The 26,935-nt window shown below is 42.6% G+C and overlaps 1 protein-coding gene across 3 annotated transcripts in view; it reads right to left on the bottom strand.

The window, feature by feature from the left end:
* Positions 1-26,935, bottom strand: part of RNF121 (ring finger protein 121) — a 98,671-nt gene that overhangs the window by 43,583 nt on the left and 28,153 nt on the right. For 2 of the 3 annotated variants that reach the window (XM_003129616.4, XM_005653662.3), the window contains exons 2-3: positions 11,525-11,562; positions 7,371-7,512 (exon numbers count right to left, since the gene is read on the bottom strand). In XM_003129616.4, coding sequence (XP_003129664.1) covers positions 7,371-7,512; positions 11,525-11,562 — 180 coding nt within the window. The remainder of the gene's footprint in view (positions 1-7,370; positions 7,513-11,524; positions 11,563-26,935) is intronic. The other variant, XM_005653660.3, reaches the window with a different exon arrangement.

Raw genomic sequence — 26,935 nt, 5'->3', positions numbered from 1 at the left:
GCTCACTGTGGGGGAAGGACATTGGAGGCAAAAGTCTTGGGAATACTCATCAGCACGTGTTCCTCTAGGGGTGTCTACCTTGGAAAAATCTGGCCCTACCCATCAGCACTAAGAAGCCTCAGGCCAAGCAATAATCCAGGTGGGATCAAAGCCCTGCCCATCAGCCGTTTCAAATCTCACCCAGACAAAGGCCCACACACTAGAGGAGTAAGAATCAGCTCCACCTACCAGTGGACAGGCACCAGCCCCTTCCGTCAGGAAGCCTACAGCAAGCCCCCCGCCCTGTACCAACTTCAGCCACAAGGGGGAAGGACATCAGAAGTAAGAGAGTCTACAACTCAACTCTACTGTCTACAAAAAGGAGACCACACCAAAAATCTACAAAAAATGAAAAGGCAGAGAATTATGACTCAGAAAAGAGAGCAAGAAAAATCCCCAGAAAAACACCTAAGTGATCTGGAGATTACAAGCCTCCAATAAAAAGACTTTAGAATGATGACAGTGAAGATGATTCGAGACATTGGAAATAAACTGGAGGCAAAGACTGATAATTTACAGCAAACACTGAGCAAAGAAATATCAGATTTAAAACTTAAGCAAGCAGAGATGCAACACACAATAACTGAAAAAAAAAAATTCATTAGGGAGTTCCCGTTGTGGCTCAGTGGTTAACAAATCCAACTAGGAACCATGAGGTTGTGGGTTCGATCCCTGACCTTGCTCAGTGGGTTAAGGATGTGGCGTTGCCGTGAGCCTGGTGTAGGTTGCAGATGTGGCTCGGATCCTGCGTTGCTGTGGCTGTGTCTGTGGCCGACAGCTATAGCTCTGATTAGACCCCTAGCCTGGGAACCTCTATATGCTGTGGGAGTGGCCCAAGAAATGGCAAAAAGACAAAAAAAAAAAAAAAAAAAAAAAAAAAAATTTTTCCTTAGAAGCAACCAACAGCAAAATACAAGAGGGAGAAGGACAAATAAGTGAGGTGGAGGACAGATGAGTGGAAATCACTGATGTGGAAGAGAAAAGAGAAAAAAAGATTGAAAAGAAATGAAGACAGTCTAAGAGAACTCTGGGACATTAAATGCATCTACATCTGTATTATAGGGTGCCAGAAGGAGAAGAGAGAAAGGGGCAGAAAAAATATTTGAGGAGGTAATAGCCGAAAACTTCCCTAAAATGGGAAAGGAACCACTCACTCAAATCCACGAAGCACAACAAGTACCATGTAATATAAACCCAAGGAGGAACACCCTGAGACACATATTAATCAAAATGACCAAAATTAAATTAGACAAAGAGAAAATATTGAAAGCAGCTAGGGCAAAGAAACAAATAACATGCAAGGGAACCTCAATAAGGTTATTGGCAGATTTTTCAGCAGAAACTCTGCAGGTCAGAAGGGAGTGGCACAATATACTTAAAGTGATGAAAGGAAAATACCTCCAACCAAGATTACTCTACCCGGCAAGGCTCTCATTTGGATTAGAAGGAGAAATCAAAAGCCTTACAGACAAGCAAAAGCTAAGAGAATTCAGCACTGCTAAACCAGCTTTACAACAAATACTAAAGGAAATTCTCTAGGTGGAAAAGAAAAGGCCACAACTAGAAATGAAAATATTACAAGAGACAAGGCTCACCAGTAAAGGCATATATACAGTAAAGGTAGGAAATCATCAACACACAAATATACTACCAAAATCATAAATAATGAGAAGAGGAGGGTACAAATACAGGACACTGGAGATGCACTTGCAATTCAGAGACGAACAAGTTAAAGCAATCTTGTATATATAGAGACTCCTATATGAAAACCTCATAGTTAACAGCAAACCAAAATTCTACAAAGGATACTTACACAAATAAGAAAAAGCAATCCAAACACAACACTAAAAATAGTCATCAAACCACAAGAGAAGAAAATTAGGAAAGGAAGAAAAAAAGACCCCCCCACCCCAAAAAAAGTCCAAAACAATTAACAAAATGGCAACAAGAACACACATATCAATAATTACCTTAAATGTAAATGCACTAAACGCTCCAACCAAAAGACACAGACCAGCTGAATGGATACAAAAGAAGACCCATATATATGGTGTCTTCAAGAGACCCCCTTCACTTCTAGGGACACATACAAACTGAAAATGAGAGGATGGAAGAAAATATTCCATGCAAATGGGAATCAAAAGAAAGCTGGAGTAGGAGTTCCTGATGTGGCGCAGGGATATGGATCCGACTAGGAACCATGGGGTTGCAGCTTCAATCCCTGGCCTTGCTCAGTGGGTTGGGGTTCCGGCGTTGCTGAGTGCTGTGGTGTGGGTCACAGACGTGGCTTGGATCTGGCATTGCTGTGGCTCTAGCGTAGGCCAGCAGCTGTAGCTCCAATTAGACCCCTAGCCTGGGAATCTCCATGTGCCGTCGGTGCAGCCCTAAGAAGACAAAAGACAAAAAAAAAGGAAAGAAAGAAAGCTGGAGTAGCAATACCCATATCAGACAAAATAGACCTTAAAATAAAGAATATTATAAGAGACAAGGAAGGACATTACATAATGATCAAAGGGTCAATTCAAGAAGATAGAACAATTGTAAATATATATGCACCCAACATAGGATCATCTCAATGTATAAGGCAACTGCTAACAGCCTTAAAAGGAGAAACTGACAATAACACAATAACAGCAGAGGACTTTAACACCCCACTTACAGCAACGGACAGATCATGCCGACAGATAATCAACAAGGAAACACAGGCCCTAAATGAAGCATTAGACCAGACGGACTTAACAGACATTTATACAACATTCCAGCCCAAAGCAGAAGAATACATATTCTTCTCAAGTTCACATGGAACATTCTCGGGGATTGATCCCATATTCTGCGTCACAAATCAAACCTTTGTAACTTGAAGAAAACTGAAATCATATCAAGCATTCTTTCTGACCACAACACTACACGACTAGAAATCAATGACAAGAAAAAAACTGCAAAAAACACAAACACATGGAGACTAAACAACATGCTACAAAACAGACAATGGATCCTTGAAGAAATTAAAGAGGAAATTAAAAAATACCTAGAAGCAAATGATGACAAAGATACAATACTCTAAAACCTATGGGATGCAGGAAAGGCAGTTCTAAGAGGGAAGTTTATAGCAATACAAGCCTAACTCAGGAAACAAGAAAAAGCTCAAATAAACAACCTAACTTTATATCTAAAGCAGCTAGAGAGAGAACAGATAAGACCTACAGCCAGCAGAAGGAAAGAAATCGTAAAGATCAGAGCAGAAATAAATGAAACAGAAATGAAGAAAACCATAGAAAAGCATCAATGAAACTAAAAGCCAGTTCTTTGAAAAGATCAAAGATAAACTCTTAGCCAGACTTGTCAAGAAAAAAAGAGGACTCAAATCAATAAATTCAGAAATAACAAAGGAGAGGTTACAATGGACATCACAGAAATACAAAGGATCATAAGAAACTACTTCGTGCAACTATATGCCAATAAAACATAAAACCTAGAAGAAATGGACAAATTCTTAGAAAAGTACAATCTTCCAAGACTAAATAAAGATGAAATAGAAAAGACAAATGGACCAATCACAAGTACTGAAACTGAAACTGTGATTTAAAAACTTCCAACAAACAAAAGGCCAGGACCAGATGGCTTCACAGATGAATTCTATCAAATATTTAGAGAGGAGCTAACACCTATCCTTCTGAAACTATTTCAAGTGATTCAGAGGAAGGAATACTCCCAAACTCATTCTATGAGGCCACCATCATCCTGATTCCAAAACCGGACAAAGACACCGCAAAAAAAATTACAGGCCAATTTCACTGATGAACATAGATGCAAAAATCCTCAACAAAATACTAGCAAACCAAATCCAGCAATACACACATGATCAAGTGGGGTTTATCCCAGGGATGCAAGGATTTTTCAATATCTGCAAATCAAGCAGTGTGCTACACCACATTAACAAATTGAAGAATAGATTCTTTCAACAGATGGAGAAAAAGCTTTTGACAAAATCCAACACCCATTTCTGACAAAAACCCTCCAGAAAGTAGGCACAGAGGGAACCTACCTCAACATAATAAAGGCCACATATAACAAAATCACATCATTCTCAATGGAGAAAAGCTGAAAGAATTCCTGCTGAGATCAGGAACAAGACAAGGATGTCCTTTCTCGCCACTACTATTCAACATAATTTTGGAAGTCCTAGCCACGGCAGAGAAGAAAAAGAAATACAAGGAATCCAAACTGGAAAGGAAGAAGTAAAACTATCACTGTTTACAGACGACATGATACTATACCTAGAAAATCCTAAACAGGCTACCAGAAAACTGTTAGAGCTCATCAATGAATTTGGTAAAGCTGCAGAATACAAAATTAATACACGGAATCTACTGCATTTCTATGTACTAACGATGAAAGGTCATAAAGAGAAGTTATGGAAACAATCCCATTTACCACTCCCATCAAAAAAAATAAAATACCTAGGAATAAACTTACCTGAAGACAAAAGACCTGTAATCTGAAAACTATAAGACCCTGATGAAAGAAATCAAAGATGACACAGCTGAAAAGATATACCATGCTCTTGGACTGGAAGAATCAATATTATCAAAACGACTATACTATCCAAGGCAATGTACAGATTCAATGCAATCCCTATAAAATCCCCAAGAACCTTTTTCACAGAACTGGAACAAAATAAAGTTTGGGAGTTCCCATCGTGGCGCAGTGGTTAACGAATCCGTCTAGGAACCATGAGGTTGCGGGTTCGCTCCCTGGCCTTGCTCAGTGGGTTGAGGATCTGGCGTTGCCGTGAGCTGTGGTGTAGGTTGCAGACACGGCTCGGATCCCGCGTTGCTGTGGCTCTGGCGTAGGCCGGTGGCTACAGCTCCGATTCAACCCCTAGCCTGGGAACCTCCATATGCCGTGGGAGCGGCCCAAGAAATAGCAACAACAACAAAAGACAAAAAAAAAAAAAAAAAAAGTTTGTTTGGAAGCACAAAAGACACAGAATAGCCAAAGACATCCTCAAGAAGAAAAATGGAGCTGGAAGAATCAGGTTCCCTGACTTCAGACTGTACCACAAAGCTAGTTACCAAAACAGTATGGTACTAGCACAAAATCAGAAATATAGATCAGTGGAATAGGATAGAAAGCCCAAAATTCAACCCACACACCTACAGTCAACTAATTTATGACAAAGGAGGTAAGAAGATACAATGGAGAAAAGACAGCCTGTTCAACAAGTGGTGCTGGGAAAACTGGATAGCCACATGTGAAAGAAGGAAATTAGAACACTCCCTAACACCATACACAAAAATAAACTCCAAATGGATTAAAGACCTAGATATAAGACCAGACACAATAAAACTCTTAGAGGAAAACACAGGCCAAACACTCTCTGACTTAAACAACAGCAACAACTTCTCAGATCCATCTCTTAGAGTGATGACAGTAAAAACAAAAATAAACAATGGGACCTAATTAAACTTAAAAGTTTCTGCACAGCAAAGGAAACCCTAAACAAAACAAAAAGACAACCCACAGAATGGGAGAAAGTATTTGCAAATGAAGTGACAAGAGATTGATCCCCAAAATCTACCAACACCTCCTGCAGCTCAATACTGAAAAAACAAACAACCCCATCAAAAAATGGGCAGAAGATCTAAAGAGAGAATTCTCCAAAGAAGACATACAGATGGCCAAAAAACACATGAAAAGATGTCCAACATCACTCATTATTAGAGAAATGCAAATCAAAACCACTACGAGGTACCACCTTACACGAACTAGAATGGCCATCATCAAAAAGTCTACAAACAATAAATGCTGGAGAGGGTGTGGAGCAAAGGGTACCCTCTTACACTGTTGGTGCAAATGTAAATTGATACAACCACTGTAGAAAACAGTATGGAGATTCTTCAGAAAACTAAAAATAGAACTACCATTTGATCCAGCAATTGCACTCTTGGGCAACTATCCAGAGAAACCACGACTCGAAAAGACAGATGTACCCCAATGTCCACTGCAGCACTATATACGATGAACTTCTTTGCAGAAGAAAAACTGACAGACTTTGAAAAACTTACGCTTACCAATGGAGACAGGGTGTGGGGGGAGGGATGGGCTGGGGGTTTAGGGTGGAAATGTTGTAAAATTAGTTTGTGATGATGGTTGTACAACTATAACTATAATAAAATTGAGTTAAAAAAAAAAAAATAAAGTGGAGTTCCCATTGTGGCTCAGTGGTTAACGAATCCGTCTAGGAACCATGAGGTTGCGGGTTCGCTCCCTGGCCTTGCTCAGTGGGTCAAGGATCGGGCGTTGCTGTGAGCTGTGGTGTAGGTTGCAGACGTGGCTCGGATCCTGCGTTGCTGTGGCTCTGGCGGAGGCCGGCAGCTATAGCTCTGATTGGACCCCTAGCCTGGGAACCTCCATATGCTGTGGGAGCGGCCCAAGAAATGGCAAAGACAAAATAAATAAGTAAATAAATAGAGTGAGTCTCTTAAAGATAGTATATAGATGGATAATGTGGTTTTTTTTAAAACCAATCCAACAATCTCTGCCTTTAATAGATTTTAATCCATTTACACTTAATTACTAATAAGGAAGGATTTGCTTCTGCCATTTAGTTGTATGTTTTCTGTACACTGTATATATTTTTGCTCATTTCCTCTGTCACTGCCTTCTTACGTCTCTCTTCTCACCACCTGCTACACTGCCTCCCCTTTATTACTGCCTTTTAAAAATGTTAATCTAAATTAATCAAGATTTTGAGTTCCCATCGTGGCACAGCAGACACAAATCCGACAAGGAACCACAAGGTTGCGGTTCGATCCCTGGCCTCGCTCAGAGGGTTAAGGATCTGGCATTGCCTCAGATCTGGCCTTGCTGTGGCTCTGGCGTAGGCCGGCAGCAACAGCTCCGATTCAGCCCCTAGCCTGGGAACTTTCATATTCCGCGGGTGCAGCCCTAAAAAGACAAAAGATAAAAAAAAAGAAAAGAAAAAATTAATTAAGATTTATTGGAGGCTTGGTCTTCCCAATCAAAGGATCACTGCTCCCTCTATTTGAGTATTTCCTGGTGAACATCTCCTTCATGAACCTACCTCAAAATGTTAAAAGGACCTACCTTTTCTGGCCATGAACGCAGGCTCAGCTTCTATTCCAGTTTCCATCATGAATCATTTGCCCCTTAAACACACACCCACTGCACACCATTCCCCATTCATACATATGTTTTATTATCTATTCCTTGCCCATATGCGGCCTGTGTGAGGGCGGACCCTGGAATACTTAAGAAGGGTCCCCTGATGACCGGCATAGAAAGAAACGAGAGGCGCAGTGGCTTACGTTGTAGGAGCGGGGGTGCCTCTGCTTCCACTGAACCAGGAGCAGCTGGGCCACCACCAGCGTAGCGATGAGGATGAGGACCATTTCAGCGTGCATGGCTTCGTGGCCACGGTGCTTGGCATGCATGCGCGCATGCTCCACCCTGAAAGTCAAACAAAGGGGGCGAGCTCGGTCAGGGAAGGTGTGGCCGTCAAAGGGCAGTGCTTTCCAGGGACGTCCCACCATTCCGCAGCCCTCTGTAGCTGCAGTGCACTCTGTCAATGAGGGGCTGCAAAGACACACGCCCTGGAGGACAGGCAACTGGGGATACAACGGGGGGCCTAGGCACCGAAGTTAAGTGCTGGGGTTAAAGGTGAGTGGTCTGCTGCCCACCCCCAATGGCACACATAGCTGATACCTTTCGTTTCAGACCTGTTTCAACCGTCACTGAAAGAAGAAGGTAACCTGGAGGGAAGGTTAGAGCCTAAAGCCTCATGCTCTTATTCAATGATACGTATAATACCAGCACAGGAATGATGCTGCCAAGGTGCACCACTCCCAGGGTTTAGGTCTTGCTTTATTCCTCCGACTCTCCGTCAGGACTAGAGATCCTAAAGACTAAAGCCAGAAAAGTCTGAAGGGCTCCAACTTTACACCATTCCAACAGTGACTGCAGTATCCACAGGGCAACAGCCTGCCTCTTCAAGGGCTCCGGGAGAGTACGCCTGGAAACTCTTCCTTAATCTAAGGGCGGTATTCTCTTATCCTGAGGATCGGCAGCAAAGGATTCCCTTGGCCAATACAGGCCCAAAGCTTCCTCTGAGAATAGAAAAGTCACTCCTACCATTCTGGGTCAGAATCAGCCAAAGGAAAGGAATGAAGGAGTGAGAAAGCTAAATACAAATGGAGGCTATAGTCAGGAGCTTTTGTGCAAGTTCCCCACAGCTGCAGATATTACGGAGAAAAGCAAAGGCCCATATAAACGATTGCCTTATGGAATTCCCACTGTCAATGAGAGAACGAAGCCAGAAGAGCCCAGGGGGAATGAATCATGGATCGACAAATCACAAAGCAAATACAGCAAAACGTTCACTGTCGCCTTCAGGTGGCGGGTATGAGGGTATTCACTGCACACTTCTTTCAACTGTTCTGTATATTTGAGAGTTTTCATAATAAAATGTCAGGGGGAAAACCTGGTGTGCAGCCAAATGTTAGCCAGCCAACCAGCCAGAGCACCTAAGGGTTCATTTACTGAAAAATTTATCCTGGGTGGGAGAATCTAACAAAACGCTAATGGGGCAGCCGTCAGAAACAAGTTCAGACACACCTGTGCGGCCCTGGCCAAGAGAACGGCCATCTCTACAAGGCAATTTCCTCCTCTGTCAAAAGGAGGCCCTATCTTTTCTGCCTCCCTCACAGGCTTGTTGTGAAGATAAGCTAAATTTAAAGAGGGCAAAGGCTATTTTAAAAACCTAAGGACTGAGAGGAGTTATGAAGATAACAAGAGGTTTTTTGTTCTCAGTATGTAACAGAATGAACGTGCACAAAAAGAAATCAAAGAAAATACTGAGAAAAAATTTACAAGTCATCTAGTGAAAGTTACCACTCAACACAAAAATTATTTTTCATATATATGTATGATATGTATGACTGAGTCACTTTGCTGTGCAGCAGCAATTGGCACAACATTGCAAATCAACCATACTTTATTTATTTATCTATTTATTTATTTCCTTTTTAGAGCTGCACCTGTGGCACATGGAAATTCCCAGGCTAGGGGTCGAATCAGAGCTACAGCTGCCGGCCCACACCACAGCCACAGCAACGCCAGATCCAAGCCACATCTGTAACCTACGCCACAGCTCACGGCATTGCCACATTCCCAACTCAGGGATGGAACTTGCATCCTCATGGATACTAGTCAGATTTGTTTCCACTGCACCACAAGGTAATGCCCCAAATCAACTATAATTTAATTAAAATTTTTTTCAATTATTTTTGCAATCTTTTCTTTAAATATTTCTGCTGGCTGAGAATATGCGCTCTTAATCTATTCTAGAAGCAGCAATGCCTGACACATTGTAGGTACTCATATGTGCTTATGAAGGAATAAAATGTCAGTGCTTTAAGAAGCAGGACGATCAGGAGTTCCTGTCGTGGCTCAGTGTTAACGAATCCAACTAGGAACGATGAGGTTGTGGGTTCGATCCCTGGCCTCACTCAGTGGGTTAAGGATCCGGCACTGCCATGAGCTGTGGTGTAGGTCACAGACGCAGCTCGGATCCCATGTTGCTGTGCCTATCTATGGTGTAGGCCGGAAGCTATAGCTCCGATTAGACCCCTAGCGTGGGAACCTCCATATGCCATAGATGCAGCCCTAGAAAAAGACAAAAAAAAAGAAGCCAGAAGATCAGTACCACTCAGTACACCACAGTTATTAATCATATTTCTGATAATGAGACAAATCTCATTATTTGTCTTATACAGCTTCAATCCTTTGGACTTAATCCTATACTCTAGAACAACAAAAAACATATCCATCCATTCCTCTTTCCTAATGCTGTCTCCTCAGGGAGCTCCCCAGTGGTCTGGTGGTTAGGACTCTGCTTTTGCCATTTCAGCTGGGGTTCAACCCCTGAGCCGGGAACTGAGATCCCACATCAAGCCACTGCACGCTGTGGCAGAAAAAAAAAAAAGAGTTCCTCTTGTGGCTCAGCAGAAATGAATCTGACTAGCATCCATGAGGACGCAGGTTCAATCCCTGGCCTCACTGAGTGGGTTAAGGATCTGGTGTTGCCATGAGCTGTGGTGTAGGTCACAGAGGTGGCTCAGATCCTGCGTTGCTGTGCTGTGGTGTAGGCCAGAGGCTACAGCTCTGATTCGACCCCTTGCCTGTGAACTTCTATATTTTGTGGGCGTGGCCCTAAAAAGACAAAGAACAAAAACAAAAAACTGCCCCTTTAAACATTTATGTTGCTATTATTTAAAAAAACAAAACCAATCCTGTTCCTACCATCATTTTCCTGGGCTCTTCTAGGCTAACAGTTCTAGGTCTATTAAACACTATTCACACGACATAATGTGAAGACCATCAATCCTGACTGCCTTCTTCTAGACATATCTAGGTAAAAATCTTTTTTTCCCTTATGAACTTTTCATATTTACTCTCTTAACAACTTTCAACTGTACAGTACAGTAGCGTTAACTACTCACCACGCCACACATCACATCCCTAGAACCTCATCTCACAGCCGGATCAAGGCCGTCTTCACATGCAGCGTTTACAACAAAATCGGTGCCGACTCAGCAAAGCAAACACACTGTAATCTGCGCTGTAATCTCCTTTAAGGCAGACAGTATGTTGTCATGAAGACCTTCCAGTCTGTACTGTTTGTTGGTAGCTGAGGTGGACAACTGCTACGGATTCAGCTTAACGTCACCTCAAATCTCACTGGGCTTGTCATGAGTTGATGCCTTTACCATTCTATGTTTTCATAATCAATAGTTTTAATCTAAAGGAAGTGGATTCTTTTCTCTCGATCAAACTTTACGTTTCAGCTCACTGGTCAGCTACCTGGTGAAGTGTGTGGGGCAAGCACTACTGAAAATCCACTACTGATGAGAAATAAAGCCAGTAAGGTATTTGCTGACTCACTTCAGTTATAACACAAGTTAGTAGCCGAGATCAGAAGACACATCTCCCATTTCCTCAGCCAGAGCTCTCTGCCCTGCTGCACGAAAATGAAGATGCTAATGATTCTCAAAACAGGTAACACTGCAAGTTTACCACGTGCCAGGCACTGTTCTAAGAATTTCTATTTATTAATCCTCACATCTCTCTGAGGTATATATAGGTATTGTTATGATCCTGATTTTACAAACTGGGAAAACTGAGGCAGCATGAAGTTAAGTAACCTAAGATCACACAGCCAGGAAATGGCAGAACGAGTATTCAAACCCAAACCGATGGTTTGGTGCAATCACCTGTTTACTCCCCAGGGTGACCTAAATACTAGAAAAGATCTCAAATGATCTGTCCTACTGGTCATAGGTCACCGGCGGCTCCCAAGGAGAAAAAGGAAAAAGACAAGGAAGCAAAAAGGACAGATACACAACTCCATCTGTAGGGTTGGCCTACAGTTCCTGGCGTGAAGGGCTCGCACTGTCCCACTTACCTCCATTGTTCTTCTGGAGAGAGGTCTGACATATCAACCTGTAGAAAGACACCACCAGAAAAATCCATTACTGCCTTGAACTGCCCCTGCCCAACATACAGTGATCACACATTTGCCAGAGATAGACGTATGAGTCAGGACTCGTGGGACATGAAGCTAGATAAAATATTCTGTCCTATGATGGCATTTGCTAGGAAGCGGCCCCGTTAGACTGGGGTGAACTAAACTTCAGTCCCTGATCTGCTATTGGCCTTCCAACCTCAAAGCTGCAGTCTATTTGATAATTTTACCCTTTTATTTTACTTTTTGTCTTTTTAAGCCCACGCCTGCAGCACATGGAAGTTTCCAGGCTAGGGATCAAACAGGAGCTGTAGCCACCAGCCTACGCCACAGCCACAGCAGATCCAAGCCATGTCTGCAACCTACACCACAGCTCACAGCAAAGCCGGATCGTTAACCCACCGAGCAAGGCCAGAGAGCAAACCTGTTATGGATACTAGTCAGATTCTTAAGAGGAACTCCCAATCTTACCCTTTTGGAGCAGGATTTCTTAAACCTTGGCACTAGTGATATTTTGGGACGATTAAGTCTCTGGATTGTGTTTTTAGGGGTGGGTTGGGTCTGTACATTGTAGGATGTTTAACACCATTCCTGGCCTCTACCTACTAAAAACGGCAGTAGCACCTCCACAGATGCCACAATCAAAAATGTCTCCAGACACTGTCAGATGTCCCTTGGGAGATGAAAACTACCCTGAGTTGAAAACCACTGCTCTACAATAATACTAAAGTCTCTGGGTTCATAGCTCAAGTCTTCTACTTCTTGGTAGTCATAGAGATGCATGTTCAAAAATAATGCCATTTAAAGCAACATGGATGGAACCAGAGACTCTCATACTAAGTAAGTCAGAAAGAGAAAGACAAATACCATATGATTTCACTTATATCTGGAATCTAATATATGTTACAAATGAACCTCTCCACAGAAAAGAAAATCATGCACATGGAGAGGTTGCCAAGAGGGAGGGGAGGGACTGGGACTTGGGGGTTAATTGATGCAAACTATTGCCTTTGGAATGGATGAGCAATGGGATCCTGCTGTAGCACTGGGATCTATGTCTGGTCACTTGTGATGGAGCAGGATCATGTGAGAAAAAAGAATGTATACATGCATGTGTGACTGGGTCACCTCGCTGTGCAGTAGAAAATTGACAGAACACTGTAAATCAGTTATAATAGAAAAAATAAAAATCTCTATTAAAAAAAAAGAGATGCATGTTCAAGCTTCAGAACCTAAGTCACGTGATACGTTCTTACACTGAACTAGCTGAAAATGTTCCTTGATGTAGAGAAGACAGGGCCTCATAACTTTTCAAAGGAATCGATCAACAAATACTCCTTAAGATGTTCAAGGCCCAGTCTCCCGGATAACTTCAGAAAAGTACCCTAAGTGGGACGTTTGAAGTAAAATGGGCAGAAATCCATTCTACTACTAAGTGGAACTGGCACATATTTACCAGGCATCCTTTGTGTGTACGTGCTGAGAATGTCTACCATTACTTAGGAGGGGCCTTCTGGTTTCTACATGTCCCAGGTAAGGAAGGAAGGAAAGGATGGGAGGAAGGAAAGGAAGGACAGGAAGGGAGAGGAGGAGAAGAGAGGAGATGGGAGAAGAGAGGGAAGGGGAAGGGGAAAGGAAAAGAACAATATCCCAAGGCTTCCCTCAGCCCATTAGGGAAATGAAATCAACTACCCCTTGTCCTACTTCACACGCTGTCTCACAGCATTTATTCATTTGTCCCAGCTCAGCCCTTCCTCTCCCCAGCAGCACAGAGGTCCCTTCTAAGAAGGAACAAGTGGATACAAGAAATGGAAAGGCCCAGCTGGATGGTACTGAGCAGACAATTAAGGACCACATTTCTAAAGGAATAATCAACGCACAGGTTTCATGATACCTGTCAAAACTCTTTTCCAACATGGACCTTCATCATGCCAAGCCAGTCTGCTCCCAAACACATGGGATTCATTCCTGTCTCTGGGTCTTTGCATTTTCCTTCTGATGTAATACCCTCACCTCTCTTTTGTTCCTATCCAAAGCCAAGTTATCCTCTGAGAACCCAGCTGCAATTTCACCTTCCCTACAAAATGTTTCTCTGATCCCTTAACTTAATGAACAGGGTCCTTTGCTTTTCTCCAGCCTAGATTTTCTCCTTGCTACTCAAAAACTGCAATTCAAGGACTAGTATCAGCACCATTTGGGTGCTTGTTAGAAATGCAGAATCTCAAGCACCATTCTAGACCTGCTGAATCAGAACCTTCCTTTTAATAAGATCTCCAGAGGATTCCAGAAAAGACGGTGGAACAGAAGGACTCAAGTTCACCTTCTCTCAAGAAAACACCAAAATTACAACTAATGTTGGACAACTATCAACAAAACAGACTGGAAGCTACCAAAAAAGATATTCTACAAAGAAGAAGCCACACTGAGACCATAAGGAGGAAGGAGACACTATCACAGTGTAAGCAATCCCATACCCATCCAGTGGGTGACCTACAGACTGGAAAATAACCACATCGCAGAAGCTCTCCCAAAGGAGTGAGTTCCAAGTCTCGCATCAGGCTCCCCACACTGGGAGTCTGGCATTGGACGCAGGAGCTCCTGCAGCACTTGGCACTGAAGACCAGCAGGACTTGAGCGTGGGAGCTCCACGAGGCTAGAGAAAACAGACTCCACTCCTGGAGGTGCACGCAGGGTTTCATGGGCGCTGGGTCCCCAGGAAAAGGAAAGGCTCTGTAAGAATCTGGGTCAGACCAAACTGAAGGTCTTGGAGGGTTTCCTAGGCAAGCAGAGGTCAGCTGTGGCTCACTCTGGCGGCAGGACCTTGGAGGCAGAGGCTCGAGGAAATAATCATAATGCTCACTGGCATGAGATGCCCTGGAGACTGCCTTTCAGAAGGGTCTGGCCCACCCATCAGGCTGAGAAACCCCAGGCCAAACAGCAAATAGGATGGGAACACAGCGCCCCCAGCAGCAAACAGGCTGCCTAGGCATACAGCTACCTCTAATCACACCCAGAGACTCAGCCCCACCCACCAGAGAGACAAGACATAGCTCCACCCACCAGGGGGCAGGCACCAGTCCCTCCAAAGGGGAAGCTGGCCACAAGCCTCTGTATCAACTTCACCCACAAGGGGGCAGACACCAGAAGCAAGAGAAGCTACAACCCTTTAACTCTGCAACCCGAGGAAGGAAAAAAAAAAAAAGACCAAACAGAAAGCCAGCAAAACGAAACAGCAGAGAAATATGAGCCAGATGAAGAAACAAGAAAAAAGGCCAGAAGAATAGCTAAAAGTGAAGTGGAGATGAGCAACCTATACGAAAAAGACTTTAGAGTAATGATAGTAAGGATGATCCAAGACCTCAGAAAGAATCTGGCGGCAAAGACGGATAAATTACAAGAAACACTGAACAAAGAAATAGAAGATTTAAAGAATAAACAAGCAGAGATAAGAACAAAATAACTGAAGTGAAAAATTCTCTAGAAGCAAACAGCAGCAGAATACAGGAGGCAAGAGAATGAATAAGCGTGGTGGAAGACAGACGGGCAGAAATCACCGAAGAGGAACAGGTTAAGAAAAAAAAAAAGGAATTCCCCTGATGGCTCTGTGGCAACAAACCCAAATGGTATCCACAAGGACGCAGGTTTGATCCCTGGCCTTACTCAATAGGTTAGGGATCCGGCATTGCCCTGAGCTGTAAGTTGCAGATGTGGCTCAGATGCCATGATGCCGTGTCTGTGGTGTAGGCTGGTGGCAGCCATAGCTCCAATTCGACCCAAGCATGGGAACTTCCATATGCCCTGAAAGACAAAAAAGAAAAAAAAAAGAAAAAAGAAAAAAAGAAAAAAAAGGAAAAGAAAAAAGAATGAAAAAAAAAAAAGATCACAGTCTAAAAGAACTCTGGGACAATGCACCAACATTCATATCATAGGGGTGCCAGAAAGAGAAGAGAGAAAGCGCTAGAGAAAATATTTGAAGAAATAATAGCTGAAAACTTCTCTTAACATGAGAAAGGAATCACTCACTCAAGCCCAGGAAGCACAAACAAATACCATACAGAACAACCAAGGAGGAACACCCTCAGACACATATTTAGCAAAAGCTAAAAGAATTCAGCTCCACCAAACCAGCTTTACAAAAATACTAAAGGAATTTCTCTAGGAGGAAAAGAAAAGGCCACAACTAGAAACAAGGAAATTACAAATGAGAAGGCTCACTGATAAAGACAAACATGTAGTTAAGGTGTGAAATCATCCACACATAAATCGGATATCAAAACCAGCATTCATGAGAAGAGGAGCACACAAATGCAGGATACTACAAATGCATTTGCAATTAGGAGACCAGCAACTTAAAACAAGCTTGTATAGACTGCTATGTCAAACCTCATAGTTAACAGCAAACCAAGAGTCTACAAAAGATACATACACAATTAAGAAAAAGCAATCCAAACACAACACTAAAAATAGTCATCAAACCACAAGAGAATTAGGAAAGGAAGAAAAAAAGCTCCCCCCCAAAGTCCAAAACAATTAACAAAATGGCAACAAGAACACACATATCAATAATTATCTTAAATGTAAATGGACTAAATGCTCCAAACAAAAGACAGAGACTGGCTGAATGGATACAAAAACAAGACCCATATATATGCTGTCTACATGAGACCTACTTCAGTTCTAAGGACACATTCAGACTGAAAATGAGAGGATAGAAAAAGGTATTCCATGTAAACAGAAATCAAAAGAAAGCTGGAGTAGCAATACTCACATCAGACAGAACAGACTTTTAAATAAAGATGGTTACAAGAGACAGAGAAGGATATTACATAATGATCCAAGGATCAACTGAAGAAAAAGACACAACAATTGTAAACTGAAACCATATCAAGCATCTTTTTTTGTTTTTTTGTTTTTACTTTTTAGGGCCACACCCAAGGCACATGGAGGTTCCAAGGCTAGGGGTCGAATCCCAGCTGGAGCTGCCCGCCTACACCACAGCCACAGCAATGCAGGAAGGGAGCCTCGTCTGCAAGCTACACCACAGGTTATGGCAACGCTGGATCCTAAAGCCACTGAGTGAGGCCAGATATCGAACCCGCAATCACATGGTTCCTAGTCAGATTCACTTCTGCTGCGCCACAATAGGAACTCCTCAAGCATCTTTTCTGACCAAAACACAATAAAACCAGAAATCAACTACAAGAAAAAAATAGTGCAAAAAATATAAACATGTGAAGACTAAACAATATGTCACTCAACAACCAATAGATCACTGAAGAAAACAAAAAGGAAATCAAATAATATTGAGACAAATGAAAATGAAAACACAACGATCTAAAACCTAAGGGATTGGAGTTCCTAATGTGGCTCAGTGGAGATGACTCTGACTAGCATCCTTGAGGACACAGCTTTGATCCCTGGCCTTGCTCGGTGGGTTGAGGATCCGGCTTTGCCATGAGCTGTGGTGTAGGTTGCAGACACGGCTCAGATCTGATGTTGCCGTAGCTGTGGTGTAGGCCAGGGGCTGCAGCTCGGATTGGACCCCTAGCCTGGGGACATTCACGTGTTGCAGCAGCAATGTGTTTATGTGTGTATGAATTACTTGAGTACATTAAATGAAGATTCTTTTCCTTTTCTTTTTAAACGGCCACATCTAGGCCATATATGGAAGATCCCAGGCCAGGAGTCGAATTGGATCTGCAGCTTCGGCCTATGCCACAGCCAAGACAACACGAGATCCTTAACCCACTGAGTGAGACCAGGGAGACCCCCATCCTCACGGACACTGCTGGTTCTTAACCCACTGAGCCACAACTGGAACTCCTAGGTGAAGATTCTGATTCAGGAGATCTGGGATGGATTCTGAGCTGCTGTTTCTGAGGCTTTCAGGATGCTGCTGCTTCTGGGCCGTGGATCATGGTCAGCAGGCAACAGAGGATGTGTGTTTTTTCAGTGAGCGAGGTCAGGCAATCATTTTGCAGGAAGGCAGAATGCGGTTTGGTGGAAGACAGGGGCTAAATGACAGAGTAACCAGCCTGAGTAAAGACTGGAGAGACCACAGAGGGCTCAGTATTTGTGGGAGACAGGAGGCCTGTTCGTGGGATTACACTGGTGGATCCACAAGTCTTTTGCACCTGAGAAAAAACACCAGTCGACCACAGATCATTTCCCATTTTTGTGAAGTTTTCTCTTGCCTCCTGCCTGACATTTTTGGTTTAATGACTTCTATAAAATTTAGACTTGAGTAGACTGGCATGACTAGGGGCCTTGTAAGATCCAAGGAGGGGAGTAATTGGCAAAACGGCATTCTATATGGCTCTTAGGAGTGAGATATGAAAGCATGTCTAGGAGTTCCCATCGTGGCGCAGTGGTTAACGAATCCGACTAGGAACCATGAGGTTGCGGATTTGATCCCTGGCCTTGCTCAGTGGGTTAACGATCTGGCGTTGCCGTGAGCTCTGGTGTAGGTGGCAGATGCAGCTCGGATCTGGTGTTGCTGTGGCTCTGGCATAGGCTGGCAGCTATGGCTCCGATTAGACCCCTAGCCTGGGAACCTCCATATGCTGCGGGAGCGGCCCAAGAAATGGCAAAAAGAAAAAAGAAAAAAGAAAAAAAAAAAAAAAAAAAAAAGCATGTTCACATGAAACTTAGAGAGAGGATGTTTTCTCGTAACAGCATTATATGTAGTAGCCAAAGCTATAAACAACCCAAATGTCCATCAACCAATGAACAAAGAAAATGTACACCCATCCTCCTGTATGATCTCGTTTTTATGAAATGTCTAGAATTGCCACGGATGTGGCCAAAAAAAAAGAAAAAGTTCTATTCAGCACTTTTAGTATATTCAGAGTTATGCTACTATCACCACTATTTAAATTTGGAACAGTTTTACCTTTACCGTCCAAAAAGAAACCACATACCAGTTAGCCGTCACTCTCTAACCTCCCCCAGCCCAAGGAACCACTAATTTACTTTCAACCTTTACCTATAAATTTACCAATTCTAGACATTTCATAAAAATGATATCATATGGGAGTGCCCTTCGTAGCTCCGTGGTTAAACCCAACAAGGATCCCTGAGGTCGCGGGTTCGATCCCTGGCCTCGCTCAGTGGGTTAAGGATCCGGTGTTGCTGTGAGCTGTGGTGTAGGCTGCAGATGCAGCTCGGATCCCGCGTTGCTGTGGCTCTGATCTAGGCTAGCAGTTATAGCTCCGATTTGACACATAGCCTGGGAACCTCCATGTGCAGTGGGTATGGTTCTAAAAAACAAAAACAAACAAAAACCCCCAAGATCGTATAGTGTGTTGTCTGTTGTGATTAGCTTCTTTCATTTAGGCTGTTTTCAATGCTGCAGCAAGTATCACATTTCATTCCTCGTTACTGCTAAATAATAGTGCACTGCGTGGATGTACATTTTCTTTGTTCATCAGTTGATGGACATTTGGGTTGTTCATAGCTTTGGCTATTACAAATAATGCTGTTATGAAAACACAAACACCCTCTTCTGCCTCTAAGTTTCATACAGACATGCTTTCATTTCTCTTGAGCACGCATCTAGTAGAGGAATTGTCTGGTCATATGGTAACTCTACGCTTAACCTTTTGATAAACTGCCACACTGTTTTCCACAGAAGCTATACCGTTTTACATTCCCACCAGCAGTGCAGGAGAGTCCCAATTTCTCCACAACCTCGACAACACCTGCTATCATCTTTTTGGTAAAATGCGTCCCAATGGGTATGAATTGGTAGGTCAATGTGATTTTTTTTTTTTTTGGTCTATTTATTTATTTATTTATTTATTTATTTATTTATTTATTTGTCTTTTTGTCTTTGTTGTTGTTGTTGTTGTTGTTGCTATTTCTTGGGCCGTTCCCGCGGCATATGGAGGTTCCCAGGCTAGGGGTTGAATTGGAGCTGTAGCCACCGGCCTACGCCAGAGCCATAGCAACGCAGGATCCGAGCCGCGTCTGCAACCTACACCACAGCTCATGGCAACGCCGGATCGTTAACCCACTGAGCAAGGGCAGGGACCGAACCCGCAACCTCATGGTTCCTAGTCGGATTCATTAACCACTGCGCCACGACGGGAACTCCTAAGTTTCCCCCAGACTACCATACCTTGCTCACATTGTGATTTGGGTGTTTTTTGTTTTTTGTTTTTTTTGGTTTTTGTTTTTTGCTTTTTCTAGGACTGTTCCCAAGGCACATGGAGGTTCCCAGGTCAGGGATCTAATTGGATCCGTAGCCACTGGCCTACACCAGAGCCACAGCAATGTGGGATCCGAGCTGCACAATGTGATTTTTGATTTTGCAGTTTCCTGACGTATAACATGGTTGAACACATTTTGTTTTTAGGGTCGCACATGCAGCATAAGGAGGTTCCCAGGCTAGGGGTCCAGTTGGAGCGACAGCCACTGGCCTACACCACAGCTACAGCAATGCCAGATCCTTAACCCACTGAGCAAGGCCAGGGATCGAACGTGCAACCTCATGGTTTCCAGTTGAATTCGTTTCCACTGCACCACGATGGGAACTCCTTTTTTTTTTTTTTTTTAAACACATTTTCATATGCTTATATGCTATTCACATATCTTTGGAGGTAAGTTTATTCAGATCTTTGTGTGGCCACACCCACAGCATGCAGAAGTTCCTGGGCCAGGGATCAAACCCATGCTACAGCAGTAAACCGAGCCACACCAGTGACAATGCTGGATCCGTAAGCCACTGAGCCCAGGGAACTCCAGTCCACTTTTTAAAAACTAGACATTTTTTTAACAGCAATTTTAGGTTCATGACAAAATTTTTTTGTTTTGTTCTTCCTGCCTTTTGTAGGGCCACTCCCATGGCATATGGAGATTCCCAGGCTAGGGGTTGAATTGGAGCCGTAGCCACCGGCCTACACCAGAGCCACAGCAATTCGGGATCCAAGCTGCATCTGCAACCTGCACCACAACTCACGGCAACACCAGATCCTTGGCCCACTGAGCAAGGCCAGGGATCGAACCTGCAACCTCTTGGTTCCTAGTTGGATTCATTAATCACTGCGCCACGACGGGAACTCCGACAAAACTGAGTGGAAAGGAGAGATGTCCTAGAGGCTGCCTGCCCCAAATAAGCACAACCTCCCTTATCAATATCCCCCATCAGAGCAGTGTCTTAGTTTCAACTGATAAAACTACACTGACATACTACCACTCAGAGTTCCACAGTTTACCTTAAAGTTCCTGGTTCCATGGCTTTGGACAAATGTACAATGTCCTCACTGACACAGAGTAGTTTCACTGACCTAAAAATCCTCTGTGCTCTGCTTATTCATCCTGCCATGCCTCCTCATCCCTAACAACCACTCATTTTTTTTTTTATTATCTCCACAGTACTGCCTTTTCCAGAATGTCATATAATTGAAATCTTACAGTATGTAGGCTTCTCCCATTGGCTACTTTCACTCAGTAATATGCATTTAATGATTCCTCCACGTCTTTTCGTGGCTTGATGGCTCACTTCTTCTTAGTAGTGAATAATCTTCCATCGTACCACAGTTTATTTATCCATTCACCTCCTGAAAGATCACTTGGTTGCTTCCAAATTTTGGCAATTATGAATAAAGCTGCTATAAACATCTGCGTGATGGTTTTTGTGTGGATCTAAGTTTTCAACTCCTTTGGGGAAATATTAAGGAGCACAGCTACTGGACTGATTGTATGGTAAAAATATGTTTAGTTTTTTTAAGAAACTGCCCAACTGTCTTCCAGGGTGGTTGTGTTATTTTGCATTCCCACAAGCAGTCAATGAAAAGTTTCTGTTGCCACAGCATTTGGTGTTGTTAGCATCCCGGGTTTTGATCATTCTAATAGGTGTATGGTGGTATCTCACTGTTGTTTTCATTTGTATTTCCTGATTGCATATGTGTGGGCATCTTTCCTTATGCTTATCTGCCATCTATTGTGGACTATATGTTAAGTTCTCTAGCCCACTTTTTAATCAGGTTGTTTTCACATTAGTGAGTTTCAAGAGTTCTTTGTATATTTTGAAATGCAGATCCTTAATCCACTGATTGGAGCCGGGGATCGAACCCACATCCTCACGGAGACTAGTGGGATTCGTAACCTGCTGAGCCGCAGTGGGAAATCCAGACATTTTTAATATTAATTAAGTCTAGCCTATCAATTATTTCTTTCATGGGTCATGCCTCTGGTGTACCTAAAAAGTCATCGCCTAACCCAAGGTCACCTAGATTTTCTCCTACGTTATCTTCTAGGAGTTTTACAGTTCTGCTTTATGATCTCTTTCAGGTTTGTGATCCATTCTAAAGAACTTTTTCTGAGGAGTATAAAGTCTGTCTAGAGCCTTCTTTTTTTTTCCCCCCTGCTTGTGGGTGTCTGGCTGTTCCAGCACCATTTGTTGAAAGACTCTCTCTGCTCTGTTGTACTGCCTCTACTCTTTCAAAGATCAGTTGAATGTATTTACACAGGTCTATTTCTGAGCTCTCTATTCTGTTCCAGTGATCTATTAATCTATTCTTTTCACCAATACCACGGTGTCTAATTACTGTAATTTTATAGTAAGTCTTAAAGTTGAGTAAGCAGTTATCCAACTTTGTTCTTCAATACTACATTGGCTATTCTAGGGCTCTTGCTTCTCCATATAAACTTTAGAATCAGTTTGTCGATATCTACACAATAACCTGCTGGGATTTTGATTGGGATTGCATTGAATCTATAGACAGATCAAGCTGGGGAGAACTGACATCTTGACAACACTGAGTCTTCCTTTATATGGACATGAATTCTCTCTCCATTTAGTTCTTCTTTGGTATCTTTCATTAATTTTTAGTTTTCCACATATAGATCTTGTATATACTTTGCTAAATTTATACTTAAGTATGTTACTTTTTAGGTAAGTGGTATGTTTTTAATTTCAAATGCCATTTGTTCACTGCTGGTATACAGGAAAGCAACTGACTTTTGTAATATTCACCTTGCATCCTGCAACCTTGCTATAATAGCTTATTAGTTTCAGGAGCTTTTTGGTTCTTAGGGATTTTCTACAGATGACTATGTCATCTGTGAACAAAGACAGTTTTATTTCTTCCTTCCAAATCTATATACATTCTATTTCCTTTTCTAGTTTTATTGCATTGTGTAGGATTTCCAGTATGATGCTGAAAAATAGTGGTGAGAGAGAATTTCTTGCCCAGTCTCGGTGGCAAAGCTTCACTCTTCTCACCAGTATGATGTTAGTTGTAGGTTTGGGGTAGATATTCTTTTATCAAGTTGAGGACGTTCCCCCATATTCCTAGTTTAACGAGAATTTTTATCTTGAATGGGTGTTGGATTTTGTCAAATGCTTTTTCTGCATCTACTGATACGTTCACATAATTTTTCTTCTTTAACCTGTTGATATAATGGATTACATCAATTTTTCAAATGTTCAACCAAGTTTGCATAGTGGGATAACTCTCACTTGCTCATGGTGTGTGATCATTTTTATACACTGCTAGATTGAATCTGTTAATATTTTGTTAATGATTTTTACATCTATGTTCATCAGAGACATTTATCTGTAGTTTTCTTATAATGTCCTTGTTGGTTTGGGTTATTAGGTTAATGGTAGCCTCACGGCATCAGTTAGGAAGTATTCACTCTGCTTCCATCTTCTGATAGAGGCTGTAGAGAACTGGAATAACTACATGTTTGGGAGACTTTAACCAGTGAACACATTCACCTGATGCTTTCTGTTTTGGAAGGTTATTAATTATTCAATGAATTTCTTTAATAGATATAGGTCTATTCTTTCTCTTTTTATGGCCATACCTGCAGCATATGTAAGCTCCTAGGCAAAGGGTGGAATTGGGGCTGCAGCTGCCGGCCTACGCCACAGCCACAGCCACAGCCACGCCAGATCAGAGTTGCATTTGTGACCTATGCCATGGCTTGTGGCAACATGGGATCCTTAACCCACTGGGCAAGGCCAGAGATCAAACCCGCACATCCTCACAGAGACTACATGGGGTGCTTAACCTGTTAAGCCACAACAGGAACTCTGATACAGGTCTATTCTTATGGTCTCTCTTCTTGTGTGAGTTTTGGCAGATTTGTGCCTTTCAAGAAATAGCTCCATTTCATCTAGATTATCAAATTTGCAGTCAAAGGCCAGGAGTCAAACCCACCACCTCACGGTTACTGGGTTCACAACCCAGTGAGCCACAATGGAAACTCCTCCCTGGAGTTAACAGTGAGTTGTCCACAATGAGCCTCCAGCAATTCATCGATGGCAACCCAGTTTTCCCTGCTCCAACTGGTTGGCACAAGGAAGGTTTTCTGTTTCTGTAAGTTTTTTTTCTTCTTCTGATAATTATTTATTTATTTTGGGGCTGCACCCATGACATGCATAAGTTCCAGGGCCAGGGATCGAACCTATGCCACAGCTGTGACCCAAGCCACAGCAGTGACAACACTAGATCCTTAAACTACTGTGCCACCAAGGGAACTCCTGCTTCTGTAAGTTGTGTTTCTCTGCACATGCCTGTTGGGCTCCAATTTTCAAGCCAGCAGTTTGCTCTATGACCTCACTTAAAGATTTAAGAAATATTTATTTTTCAGTTTGTTCGGCTTTTTACTTGTTTTTAGCACAGGATGGTCATTTCTAAGCTTCTTACATGCTATATCAAAACAATCTATCCACTTTTTATTAGATTATTTATATGTTTATTGCCAAGTGATAAGTTTTTTATGTACTCTGGATACAAAGCCCCTTGGCTGACATATGACTTACAAATATTTTCTCCCATCTGTGTGTTGTCTTTTCACTTTCTTGGTGGTGTCCTTTGCAATGCAAAAGTTTTTCATTTTGATGGACTCCAACTTACTTTTTCTTTTCTTGTTTATGCTTTTGCTGGTATATCTAAAAAACATTGCCTAATTTGGTCATAATTACTGACTGTGTTTTCTTCTAAGAGTTTTACAGTTCTAGTTATTACATTTAGGTCATTGGTTAATTTTTGTATATGGTGGGAGAGAGGGGCCCCAAGTTCACTCTTTTGCATGTGGCTATCTAGTTGTCTCAGATCATTTGTTGAAAAGACTATTCATTCCCCGTATGTACTGATTGTTCACATTGGTCTTAACTCTCTAAGACGATGCATCACCCTTATTTTCCACATCATTCTCTTTTGTTGTTGTTTTTTGTTCTGTTTTGTTTTGGTCTTTTTAGGGCCATACCCATGGCATATGGAAGTTCCCAGGCTAGGGGTCCAATCAGAGCTACAGCTGCCAGCCTACACCACAGCCACAGCAACTCGGGATTCGAGCCGTGTCTGCGACCAACGCCAGATCCTTAACCCACTGAGTGAGGCCAGGGACGGAACCCACATCCTCATGGATACCAGTTGAGTTCGTTACCGCTGAGCCACAACAGGCATCCCTCCACATCATTTTCTTAAGTATTCGCACAGCTCTGTACATTTTGCTGACAGAACCTCAGAAAAGACTAAGAAGCTATCTGGAGATACAGAATACCATATAGAATGCCATGGACATATGCATCATACCACAGAGAGAGAAAAAAAGAAAGTCTCTGAAGCTGTCTGTGAGGTTTGATACATTTATTCATCTACTCAACTCTCATGTAAGGGACTCTTGTTCTAAATGTATAGGTTCTGGGTTAGGCAAGGAGATACAAAGATTAACCAGACCCTTTTTCCCTGCCTTCATAAAAAAATGAAATAGTTGGGCATTTTTAAAAGTATGAATTTACTCAGCCCAAGGAGCACAATTGTTTCGGTTTTACACACAACACAGATGAGATATAAAGGAGAGAAATGACTCACTGGGGTCACGGTTATTGGGGCAGAAAGGTGGGAAGAGGGTCACCGACCTGAAGGGAGAAAAGAGTCCGGGCCCAGGGTCTCAAATGGCCAATAAGCCAGTGACCAGTCACAAGGTCTGGCTGGGGCCACATTATGACTTTCACGGGCCCCCCAGTACTTTCGCTGTTGAGGAACCCTTCCTCCACTAAAAAACAATTTTAAAATACATTTTACGACTGCATTGATATACACATGTATAATCCAAACTGGATTATAATCCACTTTTTTCTTCTGATTAAAAGAAATTAAGACATTTTTATGGGTCCCTGGGCACTGTGCCTACAGGTCCTGCTGTCTTCCCCACAGCCACGCACCAAGAGTTCTCTCCCAACTGCCAGGTCACTTTGCTCTGCTCTTTCTGAGATTCTGTTCTCTGCTGGGCCTAACTGATCTAGTGGCATGAGGTTTCGGGTCACACTAAATCTCACAGTGGCCAAACCCACAAAACACGGTAACCTCACTCGACCCAAATAAGCACTGTAAAGTTATTAGACAATCATTTGACAATAATGCGTATTCCGTGTTCAGGAAAGTCGTAGAGATGGTCATGAATGATCGTACCCAGAGAAACAGACACGGCATGACCTACAAATCCTTAACCTACATGTGCAGCAGGCGCCTGGCACCTTGAAGACAGCCAGGTAAGTAACTGTTCACCGTTCACTCATTCAATCATAAGACAGGCATAAAACGAAGTCTCCTCCCTTATAAAACTTACCATCCAATGAAGACAACAGATAACAAGTGAATAAGCATTTATCTGTATGAAAACATATATATATATGAAATGATTTCCTGTACAGTGTGGTGAAGAAAAATAAAGCAGGTAAGAGAAAAATGAAAAGGGAGACTGTTATGTAGCTACATGTAGACCCTCTGGTTTCCCCAAAAAAGTTTCCAACAACAGGAGAACACGCTGGGCAGGCTGTTCTCCTCAACTAGAGCATGAAGTATGTCTTACTCCCTTACTCCGGTTTTTCACCCCAAGAAATGGCTTCAGGGCAACAACTACCTTTTCCTTGGCGATGAGAAAAACAGTTGTAGGTCCTAACCTGGCATAGCTATTTTACTTGCTATATGTCAACGAATAGTGCACTTCTCTCTGTGCCTCAGTTTCCCCAGATATAAGATAAGGAGGTTGGCTTAAATAATTTTCAAGATCCTTTAAAGCTAAAATGCAGTAGTAACTCACAGCAAACCTGCTAACCCCAAAGCTTTGGAGTCAGCTACAATACTCTGGCTTTCCAAACTGCCACGGTTTCCCTAGTTACCACAGAAGTAAAAGTAAAATGTCTTCGGTGTGGTGAGATGTGATATAACAGGATGCTACCAAATTAAATCAATAAAAATTTGCCACCGGGACTGTCCATTACTCAGGGAATGGCCTCTAGCCCTGGCTTCAAGTACCTGCCAAATGGAACTACAAAGGGCCCTCAACTCTGAAACCTCAACAGCCAGGGCAACCCCGCATTTCAGAGATCTC

The sequence above is a fragment of the Sus scrofa genome, chromosome 9, assembly GCF_000003025.6.
Source record: "Sus scrofa isolate TJ Tabasco breed Duroc chromosome 9, Sscrofa11.1, whole genome shotgun sequence".
NCBI classification, from domain to species: Eukaryota; Metazoa; Chordata; class Mammalia; order Artiodactyla; family Suidae; genus Sus; species Sus scrofa.
Note: the sequence above shows the minus strand (reverse complement) of the source record. Positions and strands in the feature narration are given on the sequence as shown.